At 47.0% G+C, this 16,237-nt stretch overlaps 2 protein-coding genes across 2 annotated transcripts; one reads left to right on the top strand and one right to left on the bottom strand.

The window, feature by feature from the left end:
- The first annotated feature begins 639 nt into the window (after positions 1-639).
- Positions 640-8,125, top strand: LOC120703870 (CBL-interacting protein kinase 24). The gene is made up of 14 exons (XM_039988064.1): positions 640-1,095; positions 2,120-2,182; positions 2,273-2,344; positions 3,101-3,208; positions 3,298-3,372; positions 3,442-3,495; positions 3,950-4,075; positions 4,195-4,284; positions 4,632-4,754; positions 4,911-5,030; positions 6,795-6,911; positions 7,008-7,064; positions 7,152-7,226; positions 7,543-8,125. The coding sequence occupies exons 1-14, from the start codon at positions 922-924 to the stop codon at positions 7,636-7,638; spliced, it is 1,350 nt and encodes a 449-aa protein (XP_039843998.1). The 5' UTR covers positions 640-921; the 3' UTR covers positions 7,639-8,125.
- A 1,329-nt stretch (positions 8,126-9,454) lies between these two features.
- Positions 9,455-12,547, bottom strand: LOC120703869 (EIN3-binding F-box protein 1-like). The gene is made up of 2 exons (XM_039988063.1): positions 12,149-12,547; positions 9,455-12,033 (listed from the first exon to the last, which is right to left on the bottom strand). Exons 1-2 carry the CDS (start codon positions 12,171-12,173, stop codon positions 10,157-10,159), a joined length of 1,902 nt encoding a protein of 633 aa, XP_039843997.1. The 5' UTR covers positions 12,174-12,547; the 3' UTR covers positions 9,455-10,156.
- Between the last annotated feature and the right edge of the window lie 3,690 nt (positions 12,548-16,237).

Raw genomic sequence — 16,237 nt, 5'->3', positions numbered from 1 at the left:
GCATTAGCCAACGGTAAGCAAGTCGTCTACTTTTCTCTCTCTCCTCTCTTTTTCTTTCTACTTTTCTCTCTCTCCTCTCTTTTTCTTTTTTACATAGAATTCAGTCTGTTTATAGTCTGCTATACTACTTCTCGAGCTCGATGTCCCGATCGTGTCTGCCCACCAGACGGTGTCCATGTCTTTGCCCCCACCCATTCCTCCCTATCTTGGACGTTAAACTTTGATCATTTATTTTGTGTTAAAATATCTCATTATAGTGAGAAGAATGAACCATGCAACTTTGATAGATTGAAAACACCTGAGGCCATGTTTAGTTCTCAAAAAAATTTCTACAGTACCCATCATATCGAATCTTACGACATATGTATGAAGCATTAAATACAGTTGAAGAAAATAACTCATTACACAATTTAATTGTAAATGACGAGACAAATCTTTTAAATTTAATTTGTCTATAATTAGACATAACTGTCAAATAACAACAAAAGTGCTACAGTAACACAGCTCAAAATATTTTGCGAACTGAAAATACCCTGAATTCAAAATCGACCTTTACGAAAAAAAAAGGCACAGTGTGGGCTTCCTTTTAGGCTTTCACTGCCGAATCAAAGTAGAACACCACTTCTTTCTCCTCGTCAGGAAAAAAACATTTCTTTTCAGTTCACATGTGTCACGCCACACACCGAAGCTGCTGACGGACGCGACGGCGCCGCTCGTCGTTTCTATAAACACCAGCGAGCCGCCGACCCCGCCGCCCCGCCCTTCCCACCGCCCGCAATCCATCGTCCCCGTCCCCGCTCCCCGGCCTCGCCTCCCACAGCCCCACCTCGAGCCGTCACGTCGCATCGGCCAAGCGCCGCGCACGCAGACGAGAGCTGAACACGACCCCCAAGATCCGACGGGCGCGGAGGAGCGGGAGGAATGGCGGGCGCGGCGGCGCGCAAGAAGCGGGTGGGGAGGTACGAGGTGGGACGCACCATCGGGCAGGGCACCTTCGCCAAGGTCAAGTTCGCCGTCGACGCCGACACCGGCGCCGCCGTCGCCATGAAGGTGCTCGACAAGGAGACCATCCTCTCCCACCGCATGCTCCACCAGGTACCCCCCGTCCTCATCCGCTCCCCTCCATTTTCGGTTTGGCGGTGGAGCATCACGAAGTCAAATTGGACTCCTAGTCCCCATTGGAGCTTGATTTTTTGTTTCTTTCGGTGAGGGGGACGCCAGGTTAGCTTGATTCGAGCTGCCCTTTTCTCTACGATCCCGAGCAAGCTGCCTAGTACAAGACGGGATCATTGAATTTTCCGTCGAAAAGGCGGGGAATTCCGGCGCGGGGCCGAGCCGAATATACCTCACAGTAATCCCAACTTGCGAGCATCAAGAGCATCCTAAACTTTATTTAGGCCAAACATCGTCACTTGTCCCTTTTTTCCCATTTCTTTTCTGTACAGGAAAAAAGAATACCACCTTATTTCCACACTCGATTTCAACTATGATGTTCCTTTTGAGGGAAACCTTAGGAGGAGGGCCTGGATCATTCTGGAATTTCGACTCCACGAACACAATTACCAAGAGTTCAGCCCCGTGCTTGGTCCGGAAATTTGGTCGAATTCAGCACCGTCACCGCTAATAAGGGGTGCAAGTGTTTGGTTTCGATTTGTTAAACTGAATATATCTTGTGAGATTAGCACGGTTGATTCAGGCATTCTGGGCTTTCAGCGGTTCTGTTTCAAGAGTGTGGACATTCGTTACATATTTCCGCTGCTTATGTAAATTTTAAATGACTAGAAACATAGAAAGAGAAAAGTTTTTCCAGCCTGACCACTATCGCTTTCTTTTCCCATAAAAGTAAACGGCTAATCATTCATCAAGCCAATATGATAAAGTGCACAATAGTAAATGAGAGCAACAGAGAGTTGCATTTCAGGTTTGATACGTTATCATACCAACTATTACTACATAGCCAAAGTAAAACCAGTAAACCACTAGAAAAGCAAAGCATCAAGTCTTGCGCCCATCAAAACACTACAAGCCCACAAAATGGTATATCTTTTGTGAGTTTATTAAAAAGAAAATGAAGTTTTGATTTCCTTGCTCCAATGACTTGCTACTTGTTTGCTGCCAGATAAAAAGGGAAATATCAGTAATGAAGATCGTAAGACATCCCAACATAGTTAGGCTTAATGAGGTATGTGGTGTGCCATAGTGGTGCTTATAATTTTAAACCCTCTATATCACCTGGTTTGCCTTCTTTACTAGCATTTTCATTACTTTGTAGGTGTTGGCAGGGAAGACAAAGATATACATAATCTTGGAACTTATCACTGGAGGTGAACTGTTTGATAAAATAGTAAGAATCTTATGTACTATGGCATATCCAAAGTAGCTTAGCTGTCTATTGTTGCATTCTATACGTCATATATTTTAGCAAATTTTTACGGTGATCAGAATTAGTTATAACTAGCTTCAGGTTTATGCTAATTATGTCTCATTAGTTGATTTAAAGTGTTCCTTCCTTCTCCTAAATTATAATAATGCTAACTACTGCCCTGCTTGAAATATACCATTTTCTAAAAAACCTGAGAACTATACCTTTATGTTATTAGGACTGTGTTTCTATATGTGAACTCTATGGTATCATGTTGTTACCATAATACGAGAAACTTTTACCCAGCAGATAAGGTCCACCACCTATATATGATTCAATAGACAATTCCTGCCTGTAGCTTTTACAAGGAATATTCTTATATAATTGAGTAAGACAAAATAAATTGCAAGTGTTTTAAGTAAATGAGAAGTCAATCCATTTGTGTCAAAAAAAATTGTGAAGCTGCAACTGTGTTCTTCGGGAGCATAGATCACTTTTGAACATGTCCTTGCATACTCTGTAAGATATCAATCCTTTTTTTTTAATTAAACAACTTGGTGAACTTAGAGGGAACTAGGTGACTTTAATATTAAGAAGAAATAGGCACCCAAATTTGAGATGAAGACTCGAAGCTGGGTGTGAGGTGTGTGTGCTGTGTGCACCCTCAGCCCACTTGGTTCCTACACCCTTATTAAGAATATTAATCTACAAGTAGCTGACAACATCAAATATTTGTAGGCTCGCCATGGGAAGCTTCGCGAGAATGAAGCCCGGAAATACTTCCAGCAGCTTATTGATGCCATTGATTATTGCCACAGCAAAGGAGTTTATCATAGGGATTTGAAGGTCTCTCCTTGATAATTGATGAAAGTATCATTTTTAGACATTCATTTATTGCCATTTCTCACAGTGACAATTTGGGCTTTGTTCTGTAGCCTGAGAATCTGCTTCTTGACGCACGTGGAAACTTAAAAGTTTCTGATTTTGGGCTTAGCACACTGTGTCAGAATGTAAGTTTGGTGATTTCTATTGTTTTGCTGCCAACTTATACTATTGTGCTGATAAGGAGCTTCTCCCAGGGAGTAGGTCTTCTTCACACAACATGTGGAACTCCGAATTATGTTGCTCCTGAGGTATGAACCACTGCTAAAAACTACTAAATCGTCTAAACATGTGTGCTGGGTAAATGATTTCTACTGAAACAACAAACAAATTTCGTTGTCCGCTAGCTACATCATATGCATAAATGATCTTTTAAGATTTTCTTTTGACCAAAGCAGGAGATATGCCATTCATTCGAGAAGATCTGTTAAAAAAATTATGCATAGTAAGTTAAGGGTTCCTTGAGGATGGACATTAGGGTTAGATTCAGGAGTCATGGAGGACGCTATTCTCTTGTAATGAAAAATTTGTGTATTCTGTTTGCGATGTTCATTCTAAGCTGTAGTTAGTTGCATGCTCTTCCCGAATTTCACTAATTTCTCTTGTGTTTGTCAATGTTGTTATCTTTGACATCGTTTTCACTAAAATTATGAGCGTCTCAGTACATATATATTCTGTATTCTTTAACATGGATCACTATTTTAGGTGCTAGGCAAAAATGGATATGACGGATCTGCAGCAGACATTTGGTCATGTGGTGTTATTCTCTATGTTTTAATGGCTGGTTACCTTCCCTTTGAGGAAAATGACCTTCCAAGCTTGTATGAGAAGGTACCAGCTTCTTTTCAACTGTGCATTTCTGCATATATTATTATCTCCCCAATATTGTTGATTCACACAATTACTTGGCTCATGTGACACTGAAACACCTCTTATTTTTGCATTTCCAGATAACTGCAGCTAAGTATTCATGCCCATATTGGTTCTCTCCGGGAGCCACATCATTGATCCGGAGAATACTTGATCCAAATCCTAGAACTGTAAGTAAAAGCACAAAGTTATTTTGTTCCAGTATTTGGATCTGAAACAATGCTTATCATGTGACTTTAAGCTTCCAGAAGATTTTGATCACCAGTTGCTCTGTTAATTACCTTCAGTCCATACTGAGAAACTCTTTTAAATATTTTATCTTATATTTGTTTGTATTGATGTTCTGATATGTGTTTGAGAATTCCCATATACCAGGTCAATATAAGAACTCGCCATAAAAACTTAAATACATTTATTGCAAAGCATCTTTTACCTAGCATGTAGCATTTCAGTTATCTGTATTCACAAATAAATTGATGGTATCAGCTTCTCATGTATCTGCGATGTTTCTTTCCAGCGTATCACTATTGAAGAAATAAGGGAAAACCCATGGTTTAAGAAGAACTATGTAGCTATTAGGCGTGGTGAAGATAAAAATGTCAGCCTGGATGATGTCCAGGCAGTTTTTGACAATATTCAGGTTTGTGGAACATTATTAATTGGTTAATCCAAGCAAGTTATGTAAACACATTTATCTCCTTTCAGAGTAACCAGAAAGATCCGTATTGTTCTATTGCCTAACAAGCAGAAGGTCTTTGTTTCTGCAGTTGATTTTATACTATATTTCTTTTTCCAGGACCAGTATGTATCTGAGGAGGTTACTAACAAGGATGGTGGTCCTCTTATGATGAATGCCTTTGAGATGATTACACTATCTCAAGGTTTGGATCTCTCGGCATTGTTTGATAGGCAACAGGTAATTTGTAACTCTTTTTAGTCAGCATAGTGGACCACTGTCATGGGCATACGTTAGATGGACCTGAACTCAAGTAGCACGACCATGCTAATGTCCGGCAGCTGCACAAGTGTAGAGATAGAGGGGATACGTTTATTGCTTAATCTAAAGAGACACCATCCACGGATGGATTGACTTGACCTTTGAAACTAATCCCAATAATTAAGGAAATTGTTAGCATGGTATTTTGGGGTATATTAGTCAGGCTGCTGGGCCTTGGGGTGCACGGCCGCACCTGCCTTTGGTAGGGCGCCTCCCCCTTCCTTGTATGATAAGGATTGTTAGTTAGTCAAGGATCCTGTGATTGGTTCTGTTTCTATAATCCAATGTGCCAGGGTTCCTTGCCTGTATATGTGTATGAGGGGTCTCCCTCCACAATCAATCTATTATCTTCCTAGCCATACTTGCTTTCAGACATAACTCAATCTAGCCTTATACCTAAATTAAAAAAGTGTATCCTAGGGCCACTGCAGCAGTGCCATGTTTCTGTTTCGCGTGAACAGTAACCATGCATGATTCAGTGCACAGGCCCTAACATGGCCTGGGGCTGCTCCATCAGATGGGCCCTAGTTGACCATATATGACAGCCGTTTAATATGGTGCTATTAATTAGTGTTAGGTTTCATGCACCAACCAGATGAACCCAAAAGCTTAAGCTATTGGGAAGAGGTGGGCAATCCACTAATACTTCACAACACTCCCACTCACATGCAGCCGGAATAAGGCGCAAATGTGGAAATAAAGGGAGCGGAGGACTTAAAAGATGCCACTACCAAGACTCGAACTCGAGACCTGTGACTTTGATACCATGTTAGGTTTCATGCACCAACCAGATGAACCCAAAAGCTTAAGCTATTGGGAAGAGGTGGGCAATCCACTAATACTTCACAACAATTAGCACAGTGAAGTTTGAAATGTTTGTATGAAAATCATGTGGAGATATGATTTTAACCTATCAGCTCTTTTCCCCCATCATCAATGTTTTATGCCACTTCATCTGTCATCTGTGCTACCTGCTGCTTTTCTGGTGTTGTCTTCTATTCCCTCCAGTTCCCATAAAGTACTCTTGAGAAACAAAAATGAATTTGGTAGTATATTTCCTGTTTAACAAATAAGTTACAACCTGATCTGTTTTTTTCTCCTTTTTCCTGTTTGTTCTGGTACATCAGTTATTTAATTATTATCCTAATTGATTGATACAGATTTAACATCTATTATGGATCAAAGACCAAACCTTGGCCCTGCTTATGTTGAATACAAATTATGTGAGACTGGGAATACTGTCCTACAATATTTGTGCGCTGAGCTAATACTGTCACACATTTCAGTGACCCAATCAGACTTGATGCCACTCAACTAACAGTTTTGAGCAACCAGGATTATTTAAGTAGCAAAACCAAACCAAACCAAACAACTAAACATCCTATAACTAACAAGATTTTAAGCAACTATTCATATTTAAATCAACTTGTTCAGTGTCGAGAAGTATTTGGCTGCTGCAATTGATAGCTCTATGGGAATTCGTGATTAATTCATGTGGCACAAGATATACCTACTTTTCATTTTTATCTACATGTAGACAGTGGTTGTTTTATGCTTGCTGTTTTGTTTAGTCATCTCTTTAATATGTGGGTGCCATGGCTTTATTCATGTCTCAATGTTTATGGATGACAGGCATTTATTTGTTCTAATGGCTATTGAATCACATGTATCTTCCTTTTGTAGGAGTTTGTCAAGCGCCAAACCCGTTTTGTCTCAAGAAAACCAGCTAAGACTATAGTAGCTACAATTGAAGTTGTTGCTGAGTCTATGGGTCTCAAGGTCCATTCCCAGAATTACAAGGTCCACTTGAAACATTGTTTCAAAAGAAAACATGCTGGATAAACATTTAGCTTTTGTTAACCTTCATATACTGATACATGTTTACTAACTTTGCAGCTACGGCTCGAAGGCACGTCATACAACAGGATGAGCCAATTTGCTGTTGTTCTAGAGGTGAGGTCGCGCAGCCCTTCAGCTCGTAACTGGTCTGTACACGATGTTATGCAATCATTCTCACGATTTAAAGTGAATTGTTACCAGATTTTTGAAGTTGCTCCTTCTCTGTACATGGTCGATGTTCGAAAGGTTGCCGGTGACACTCTGGAATACCACAGGGTCTGTTCTGTTTGCATCTCATCCTTTATACTAATCATTTTGTTGGGCACTGTTAGCCCAAATGAAATCTATTTCTCTCAACCCAGGCCCAAAGGGCCTAGCAGTCTTGATCCCATTGACGGTCAAGATCACCCCAGGGGGCTATACCTAGCCCTATCTAGTAATATAGATAGATTCATGAACGCACACGTGTGAAACTTATCTAACAGACACCAACGAAGTACTAGTTCAACTTTTTTCCACTCCATTCTGCATGCCTTGTGATTTGAGAATCTTGCAATCGCTGCTACTAACTTGCATCCTAAACTCATCGCAGTTCTACAAGAACTTATGCAGCAAGCTTGACAGCATAATCTGGAAGCCAATTGAAGTTTCTGCGAAATCCACACTTCTGAGGACGACCACTTGCTAGCCCGGCACCGCCACTGATGGGAGTTGCACCCAGAACAACGTGATTTCTGGCTTTCGATGACATGAGCTGCTGTTAAATATGGCAATGCTCTTGAAGATGGGATTTCGTGATGGTTTTTAAAGCTGGGAGTCGTGATGGTTCCTGAAGCTGCTTCTGCAGGTGACATATGTACCATAGCTGAGTCTTTAGTAGATGAAACGAGGGAGCTTGCAGCACCAGATGATTGAATTGTAGTGATGCTAGTGTAGATAGCCTGCATTTTCAAAAAAAAAAAAGTAGTGTAGATAGTCTGTATAGCGCCAGTTGTGCAGCCTGTACGTAATAGGGACCTGAATGCCCGTTAGAATCGATTCCTTGTGTGCTTGTTGGAGGATCCAAGACTCTGATCCGTTGAGGGACATCAAAAGATTCTGCTGACTCAGCTGGAATGACTTGTGGACATTTAAACTGATTGTTGGAAATTATCAATTTAGACCTTGGTTTAGGACATTTCTACCCACAAAAACTACACGTATGCACCAAATTATCATAGACCTCCACTTATCTGCACCGTTATCACAATAGTACGCATGCTTTACACATGATGTTGGGAAACGACACATCCCACCACACACTGTCAACCAACACTGCCTTGCTAAACAAGACCTTCAAAAGTCCTCAACTTTGCTCAACTACAGTCCAGACCCTTCGTCTTTTCGTTCACCACAGGCTTCATAATTTTTAGAAAACTCCAGGACAGGCTTCCATCTCTGAAGTTCGGATGAACCTGACCCTCTCTGCCCTGCCCAAACGTCAAGCAAAACCCTCATGAGACGCAAAAGCGTGTAGCTTTATTCAAAGACACGACTGGTAATCCTCTTTCTTTCCCGTTACGTCAGGCCGGTGACACAGGCAGGTCCGGGGCATCAGGAAATGGGCAAGTGCATGAACCACGGAGCCGGTCAATGCAGGGGAGCAGCACAGCCCAGCACGCAGCCAGGGGGCAAAAAGGGCAGAGACCAGAGAGGATGAACATGATGGCCGGGTCAGCTGGCGCTTGCTTGGCAGCTGCCGGGAGGCGAACAAGTTCACCGGGCAGGCCAACGCCAGTACAGAGACTCTTCTTGGTCAGGGTCCATGGCTGGCCTTGAGGGAACTGCTCCGGGTAGTTTTGACAGGGGTTTTGGATACAAAATCTGGACAATTGGGTTAAAAAGAGTTTCTGGAACAAATATAAATTTACTTTTGGTATCCTATGAGCTGGCTGCAGGGGATCCTTGTGTTTGCAAACCATGCTCTTTCAGTGCGAAACTCAGCTGGCATCTCTACTCCGGAAGCACATATACTTGCTTGACAGTTTTATTAGGGTTCATTTCGCATTGCATCACACTCGGTCAGTATAACAGTTTTTCATTGGTGCATCTTCCAAACTCAGTTCTACGAAAGGAATGCTCTTGGAAGAAGATTCAGCACTGCTACGCCAACAACTGACCAAAGACTTCAGCAGGCAGCTCACTTCTAAGGAAGGCGTGCTTACAAGTCAAGCATGACTGAATGAATAGCCCTGGCCGGTATCAGTCAAACAAGGCAGCAGCCCCTTGCTTTTTGTTTCTTTCTTTTTGAGAAGTTCCATCGAAACTTAGTAACAAAGTACATGCAAGAGATCATACTGGTCCCAGGATACAAGCTGCAGCCGCTTGCTCATTATCTCAGGGTTGCTCCCACATTTCAAAAAGAATTCACAGAAATTAACCAGTCGCATAACAGGATCAGGATTGTGTTAACGTAATGGGTTAGCACAAACATGGTATGATGATATTATCACAAGTCACAGGACTTTAACAGAAACACAAGCTTTATTTATCTTCAGAAGGTTGCAAAGGTTACAGTGTTTCAAACCACCTGCCTGAAAAATCAGGTATCTGGAGAAGAAAAACAACCGCACAGGGTTGTCATGGCAAATGCTCTACAGAATGAACCTTGCAAAGGCCAGATCCCCAAGCATATAGGCAAACCCTACCGACACCGAACCAGCGACCATCCACGACCAACAAACTGAACTCAACGAGGTTGCAGACTTCCAGACACCAAAGACACCGACATACAACTTACTACAAACTCAAAGAGCATTGATGTCTGCAAACTCCATAACCAGAAGTACTGGAAAGAAGACACACTTGACAATACTTGAGCTCCAAACATGACTTGAGAAACTGCATGGTGAAATGACTCTGATCACAAGGGCTTAGGTTGGGATGAAGGGGGGCAAGGCGCCATGGAAATGGCTGCCGAAGGCACAATGAACAGACATCCTCACATGAGGATACCTGCAAAAAACGAGCCTTGGCAAAAACAACCCCCCCAGGAAAACAACCGGCCCTATGACAAACAGGAGACCCACCATGACACAAACACGAGCCGGAAACCAGACTCAACTATGAAGCTTGGACTGAAGTACTACTGCTACGGTCGTATATTTGCATCTGGAGAAGGTTGACCAAGCATCTCCAGCAAGTCAGCAACTAATCGCCTTGTTCCTCTAAGCAAGGATGTCGCACCGCCAGAGCTGCTTCTCCAACGAGGCGATGTTGTGGTTGCCGATGAAGTTGAACTGGAGATTGAGTCCCTCCAAGGATGAAGACATGCTGCCTAAGAAAGGAACACTCTTCTGGGTGACCTTCATACAACCAGATAGTGAGAGGATACGAAGCTTGAGCTGCTTTGCCGCCGCCAAGACCGCAACACCATAGTCGCTGACCATGCAGTTTGAAAGATCAAGCTCGGCAAGCTGGCTGCAGCTCTCAGAGATTGCAAACAGGCTTGCATCAGTAATCTTACTGCAGCCCTCAAGGCTAAGGTGTGCAAGAGAACAACCATGCGCCTTCACCAAGGCAGAAACAGCTGTATCTGTGAGGTTCTCGCAGCCATTCAAATCAGCATTGACCAGCCCGCTCTCGGAACTCTTGATCAATGGAAGGAAGCCATTGTCGGTAACTGAACCAAGACCGCTCAAATTGACATTCTCCAACTGAGGGCAGATCATGCCCACCACGGCCAAGATGGCATCAGTGAAACCTGGGCAATCCTTGATGGTCAGGGAGCGAAGCGACTTGCATACTGGAAGCTGTGCAGGTGCAGAGCAGATGTCCTTGATCCCAATGCATTTGACCAAAGAGAGAGCCTTAAACTTGGGGCTGCAGTTGAGGAGGAAAGCAAGAATGCCCATGAGAGTAACCTTGTTGCATTCCTCAACCTGCAAGTTCTCCAGAGCCCTTGCTGATTCCGCGAATTCCTTGAGGCAACCATCGGAGACCTTGCTGCACTTCTTGAGGTTAACCAGCTTCAAACTTGGGCTGAACTTGGCAACAGATGCAAGAGCAAGATCCGTGAGTCCCGGGCAGGAGGCGACAGTCATACATCTGAGCTTCTGCAGGCCCAGGGCATTGGCCATCACCCAAAATCCCCTCTCACCAACTGCTGGGAGGCGAGCAAGGGTGAGGTCTGTGATAGCCTTCCCATAGTACCCAATCACCGCAAGAGAAGCATCAGTAATGCTCAGACCCTGGAGCCGGACCTTGGCCAACGAGGCGGTTGTGGAGCAGATGAGGCCAGACACACCCTGGTCATCAACATGAGCGCAGTTCTTGATGGTCACCACCTGCAGCTTAGCACAGCACCTGCCGATCGCCTTGAGACCCTCGTTGGCAACACCGGAGCATGCCTCGATGGTCAACGACTTCAACTCCGGGCAACCCTGAGCGAGGGCGATGAGGCCCTTGTCCGTGACCAGCGGGCAGCCAGTGATGTCCAGACGCTCCAGCGCGTGGCACTCGGTGGCGATCTCAGCGAGCCCAGCATCGGTCACCTGCGGGACATCCCACAGGGCGAGGAACCGGAGCGCCGGGCAGCCGCGGGCGAGCGCGGTGATCCCCGAGTCGGTGACTCCGCGCGCCGGGTGGCTCCCGCGGACGGAGACGGCGGCCAGGCGGCCGGCGACGGCCGCGGCCGTGAGGCGCGCGTCCGTGGCCTCCTTGCCCTCGAAGGTCCTCTCGCGGGCGTCACCGTCGTGGCCCATGAGGTCGGCCTCGTCGTCGTCGTCGTCCTCGCCGCCGAGGTACTCCATGTTGAGGTCCGGCACGGCGGGGGCGGGGGCGGGCGGGGCCAGCACGGCCTCGGAGGCGCGGATGCCGGCGAGGAGCGCGAGCCAGCGGCGGGAGACGCAGGCGGAGGCGCAGCGCGCGGGGGCGCCCCGCACGCGGCGCAGGACCTCGAAGAGGCACTCGTCCGGGAGCGCGTCCAGCGACGGCTCCTCCCGCCGCTTCTGCCTCCTGGGCGCCGCGGCCGTCACGGGCTCGTCGTCGGCCGCCGACGCGAACACTCGCTTCCGCGACCGGACGCCGGCGAGAACCCCATCACCTGAACCAAAAAACATGACAAAAATCGGTAAGCACAAACCAAGAAGAGCAAATCCAACCAATCCCGAGCTACAAATCATGGAAATCTCAGCCAAAAGGAAAGCAAGGACCTTTACCTCTGTATCCCTGGAACGGAGACATGCCGAGCGTCAAAAGACCAAGAACGCCGTGGACGCAGCCGATTCCTGCTCCGAGAACGCCGGCGGGCGCAAGAACCGAAACGAAGGTGGGGGGAGATCACGAAGCAACAGCACCAAACCAAACCAATTGATCGGAGGGCGGAGTGGGGGGACGCCGAACCCTATCACCTTGCCGCGACAGGGAAAAAATGGCGGGGGAGGAGGAGCTGGAAGAAGGGGACGGGTTGGGGGAAGGTGGTGGTGGTGCGGTAGGGGAGGAGAGCGCCCGGTGGCGCTGGCTTTTTATGTGGGGGCGGAGCCCGGAGCCGGAAGGCAAGTTGCCCAAGTTGGGCCGCGCCGTTCGTACCCCCCTCCCTCTCCCCTGTCATCTGGATCTGCTCGCCATTCTGCCCGGTTCATTGAATCTCTCTCTCTATCTCGCTCGCTCGCTCGGTCAGTGTGGAGGTTGAAAATCACTGGCGTCTCAAACAGTTGATGGTATTTGATGCCTTGCCGTTTCCGTAATCGGACCGTTTAATGCAATCCCAGTTGGTTTTCCTCCCCTGAGACCTTCACCGTAGCTTCTTCTTCCGCTTCCCCTCCAACCTCGGCGAGACTACTCATCAGACTAGTCCTACGCTTCTCTATCTCGGGCAAAATCGGTTTCGCCAATAAGTCAGGCTTGCAAATTTAAAGTTGCCGGAGGTTAAAATTTGGACGCCTAATTTGGAATGCGCAAGCTCGCGGTTCTACTTACTCCGTTTTTTTTATTTTTTGAGAACAACTTGTACACTTGTACTCCGTGTTACAGCAGGTACAGTGCCACGAGGCGCGCCCACGTTTCCATCGTCCCGCGCGGGGGCGTCTATTCATTACTCTCTGCGCCCACGTTTCTGTCGTCTCGCGCGGGGGCGTCTATTCATCACTCTCTGTGATTGGATTTCATCTAAATGCAGAAAGCCGACAGACGAGCACCCCCGCCCGCCCCCGTTGTCGAGCGCCTTCCTCGACTCCGGCGGCCTCCGCTGCCTCCACCGCCGTCTTCCTCGCCACCGCGCCGTCTGTCCAGCACCGCCGCCACCTTCTCTCGCCCCCGCCGCCGACCACCACCCACCGGTTATCCGGCCCCGCCGGGCCGGCGACCATGGAGCCCGCCCCACCCCCAACAACCCGAAACCTAAAGCTCCGCCACCTTACGCCACCACCTCGGCCGTCGGCGTGCCCACCTCCCACCCCTCGCCGGACACTCCCTCCCCACCCCTAACTCGCTGGCGGCCCCAACCATCACGAGCGCAATGTTGAAGATGCACAGTGCACGGGCCCACCTACAGCGACGCGGCGGCTCTGCGATGTGTCGGGTCGCACTCGTGCACGCGATGAATAGCCTCTCCGGTCCCGCGCCGTCCAGCCACAGGAACGGGACGCGTCCCGACCGGACCCGGGGCTCGGTTCACGCATCCCCCGCCCGCCCGCCTGCCCGCATGCACTGCACTGACTCTGAGTCTCTGACTCGCCGCCCCGCCCGCTAGCCGCGCTGCCTGTCCCGTTCCTCCTCCTGCCCAGTCCGATGCGGCGTACCTGGACAGGCCCCCGCCCCACCACGCGCCCCGCGCGCTTTTCCCCGTCGCTTTCTTTATTTTCTCCCGTAACAAAAAGAAAAACAAACAAATCAAAGCTGGATTAGCGTTCGGAGAAAAGAGGCCGAGGATTAGCCAGGGGGCAGGTGCATCGCATGTAGCCGCCGCCGCGGCGGTGCCTCCCCCCCTCCCGCCCTCCTCTCGCAGGATCTATACTACTTTGTTTGTTCGTCGCCGGGGCCCACATGGGCACCCTGATCGTTCTGCTAATCCACGCGGTTTGCCACCGGTAGCAGAGGCGGAGCAACCGGTACGGGAACGAAACGGGTGGAACCGAACGTACGGTCGCTTACACGTGGGCCCGGAACGGTTTGCTCCCCTGTGGCCCACGTGTAAGACACATGATTGGACCACGGTTGAAAAGTGGCTGCGGTGAAGTCCACGTCCTTCAAATGGGGCAAAACGGTTTTCTAGCAGGCCATTTAACGGTGGATGGATGGAAAAAGCGGATGGAATGTCAAATGGCGATGAAAATTGAATCCTGATCAGATAAGGAACGACACAAAATGGTCAGCGTGATGATCGAGCTGCGATTTGTTCGGCCGACAGGTCGATCAACAGCTCGGTTCGTGTTCGTCCCCTAGCGAGAGCTGCTGGGTCTGGTACAGTGTACGCGACGGTTGCGAGCGCAATGATGCATGCATAGCTAGATTCTAGTCGCTCATGCGACGCGGGTTTCAGATATAGATTCTCTAGCTAGTTTGAGCAACATAATTGCTTCCAACACTCCGTTTCAAAAAAAAAACTCCCAACAGGAAAAATAATTACATTGAAACACCCATCCTCTTGATCAAACATAGTTTATTTGGCCCTGTGAATATTTCATGAAAATGATATGATAGTAGCCAATCGAGAAGTTCTCTTATTAGTTCACAAAAAAGGCAGTTAATCTTTTGACCACCCGTTTGTTTGGTTTTAAGGTTTTCCTCAATCATGCATGCTTGTTCAAAATTACAACTTTTTATTTCACGGAGAGATGTGGTACTGATGATTTTTTTCCCCATACAGTACAAGCATTCATCACACCAAGCCATTTGGTTGCTAACCCTTTCTCACCGCATGCATTCTCCTCCTGATAGAGAAATACACGAGACAGAGTCCCCAATGCAAGATGTCTTCTGAATAAATTCAGAGCACTATTAAATTGCACTTGATTAGGCCTACTGCTTGTGTAATGCTCGCCCAGCAGGTCCGTAGGACCAACCGTCCAAAATTCTTGGACTGAATCAACATGACTTCATCTGTTGAATAACCTTTGATCGCTGCATGATATATACTCATCTTGTTTAATTTTCAGCAGACGATTAATCTAAGTCAATTAGCCGGCCATGCCAAGCCACGCTTAGTCTGACGGGCAGGAGATTGCTGTTTCGTCAGTCCCGTTGATGCGCAAGATCCATTGTATTTGCGCCCTTCCCATCAATGACTCAAGAAACAAGTGCTCTGACAAAATGTTGTTATTCTGCGTCATTGCCAACAACCAAGCAGTACTCTGTTCATAAGTTCCATGCTTTCCTTCTTGAAGCAAGAGTCGCTGTGAAAGAGAGATGGTGTATGTGTGAAAATAAAATATATGGGGTATGCAAATTCAGCTTGCTGTAAACCAGCTGATACAGGCTGCTCATGCATAAGTTGATGGATGATCCCTAAGGGCATTGACCTAAACCATTTGCTGATCACGAGAGAACAGGTGAGCTGGCATCATCATCATCAGGCATCCAAGTTCAGTGCATGCATCTCATACCAAAGCATGTACTACTACTCTACTACTAGAAGGGACACAAGTTGCAGCTCATTTTTAATTTCATCCTCTTTTATTTAAACCCCCCCCCCCCCCCCCCCCCTATTTAAACCCCCCCCCCCCCACCCCACCAAATACATAAAGCATCCACTTGGGTTCAATTTTTCTTGCCCTTCAATCTCTTTGGACCAAGACCTTTAAGCCTGGCTGCATTGGGGAGCTGAATCTGCTGGTAGATCTTGTACCAGAGTACAATGATGACCGAGGAACCACGCACTTTTGAGCCATCAGTCCTAAACAACGGAATGTGAGCTGTTTCTCAAGCTCCGTCCGCGCCGGGCTGCTTGCGAGTTGCTTGGAATAAGACCCATCCCTCGCTTTCTGCCTCCCAAAAGACGCCGGCGTGTAGTGCGGCAATACGTGGTCTCCGATTCCTGTCCTTGATCTCCATCTGATACCCATCTTTGACCATTATTACTGATTGTGGTTAATAGTTCCTACTTCTATTACTAGTAGGCATAGTTTATTTGTTCCATTAGGACCAGACATTTGTGACGGAAACGCCAAATTAAAATTCTAATTAAGTGTAATGGCCGTTATTTGAACACATCGGGCGCATTAGCTTAACGGCTTAATTTGGCGATCCTTTCTCAACCCACGGCCCGATCGAAACATCACCGGTAGTCCCACGCGAAGGTGGGCGCAGAT

Source organism: Panicum virgatum, chromosome 4K (genome assembly GCF_016808335.1).
Source record: "Panicum virgatum strain AP13 chromosome 4K, P.virgatum_v5, whole genome shotgun sequence".
Taxonomy (NCBI): Eukaryota; Viridiplantae; Streptophyta; class Magnoliopsida; order Poales; family Poaceae; genus Panicum; species Panicum virgatum.
The sequence above is the reverse complement of the archived record's forward strand: the minus strand, read 5'-3'. Positions and strand labels throughout refer to the sequence as shown.

Excerpts from the sequence above, each read along its gene's own strand:
- LOC120703869 (XM_039988063.1), bottom strand. The coding sequence starts at position 12,173 with ATGTCTCCGTTCCAGGGATACAGAG. Across the intron at positions 12,034-12,148 it reads TCCGTTCCAGGGATACAGAG|GTGATGGGGTTCTCGCCGGC; the intron begins GTAAAGGTCCTT and ends TTTTTGGTTCAG.
- LOC120703870 (XM_039988064.1), top strand. The coding sequence starts at position 922 with ATGGCGGGCGCGGCGGCGCGCAAGAAGCGGGTGGGGAGGTACGAGGTG. Across the intron at positions 5,031-6,794 it reads CATTGTTTGATAGGCAACAG|GAGTTTGTCAAGCGCCAAAC; the intron begins GTAATTTGTAAC and ends TTCCTTTTGTAG. Across the intron at positions 7,065-7,151 it reads AATTTGCTGTTGTTCTAGAG|ATTTTTGAAGTTGCTCCTTC; the intron begins GTGAGGTCGCGC and ends AATTGTTACCAG.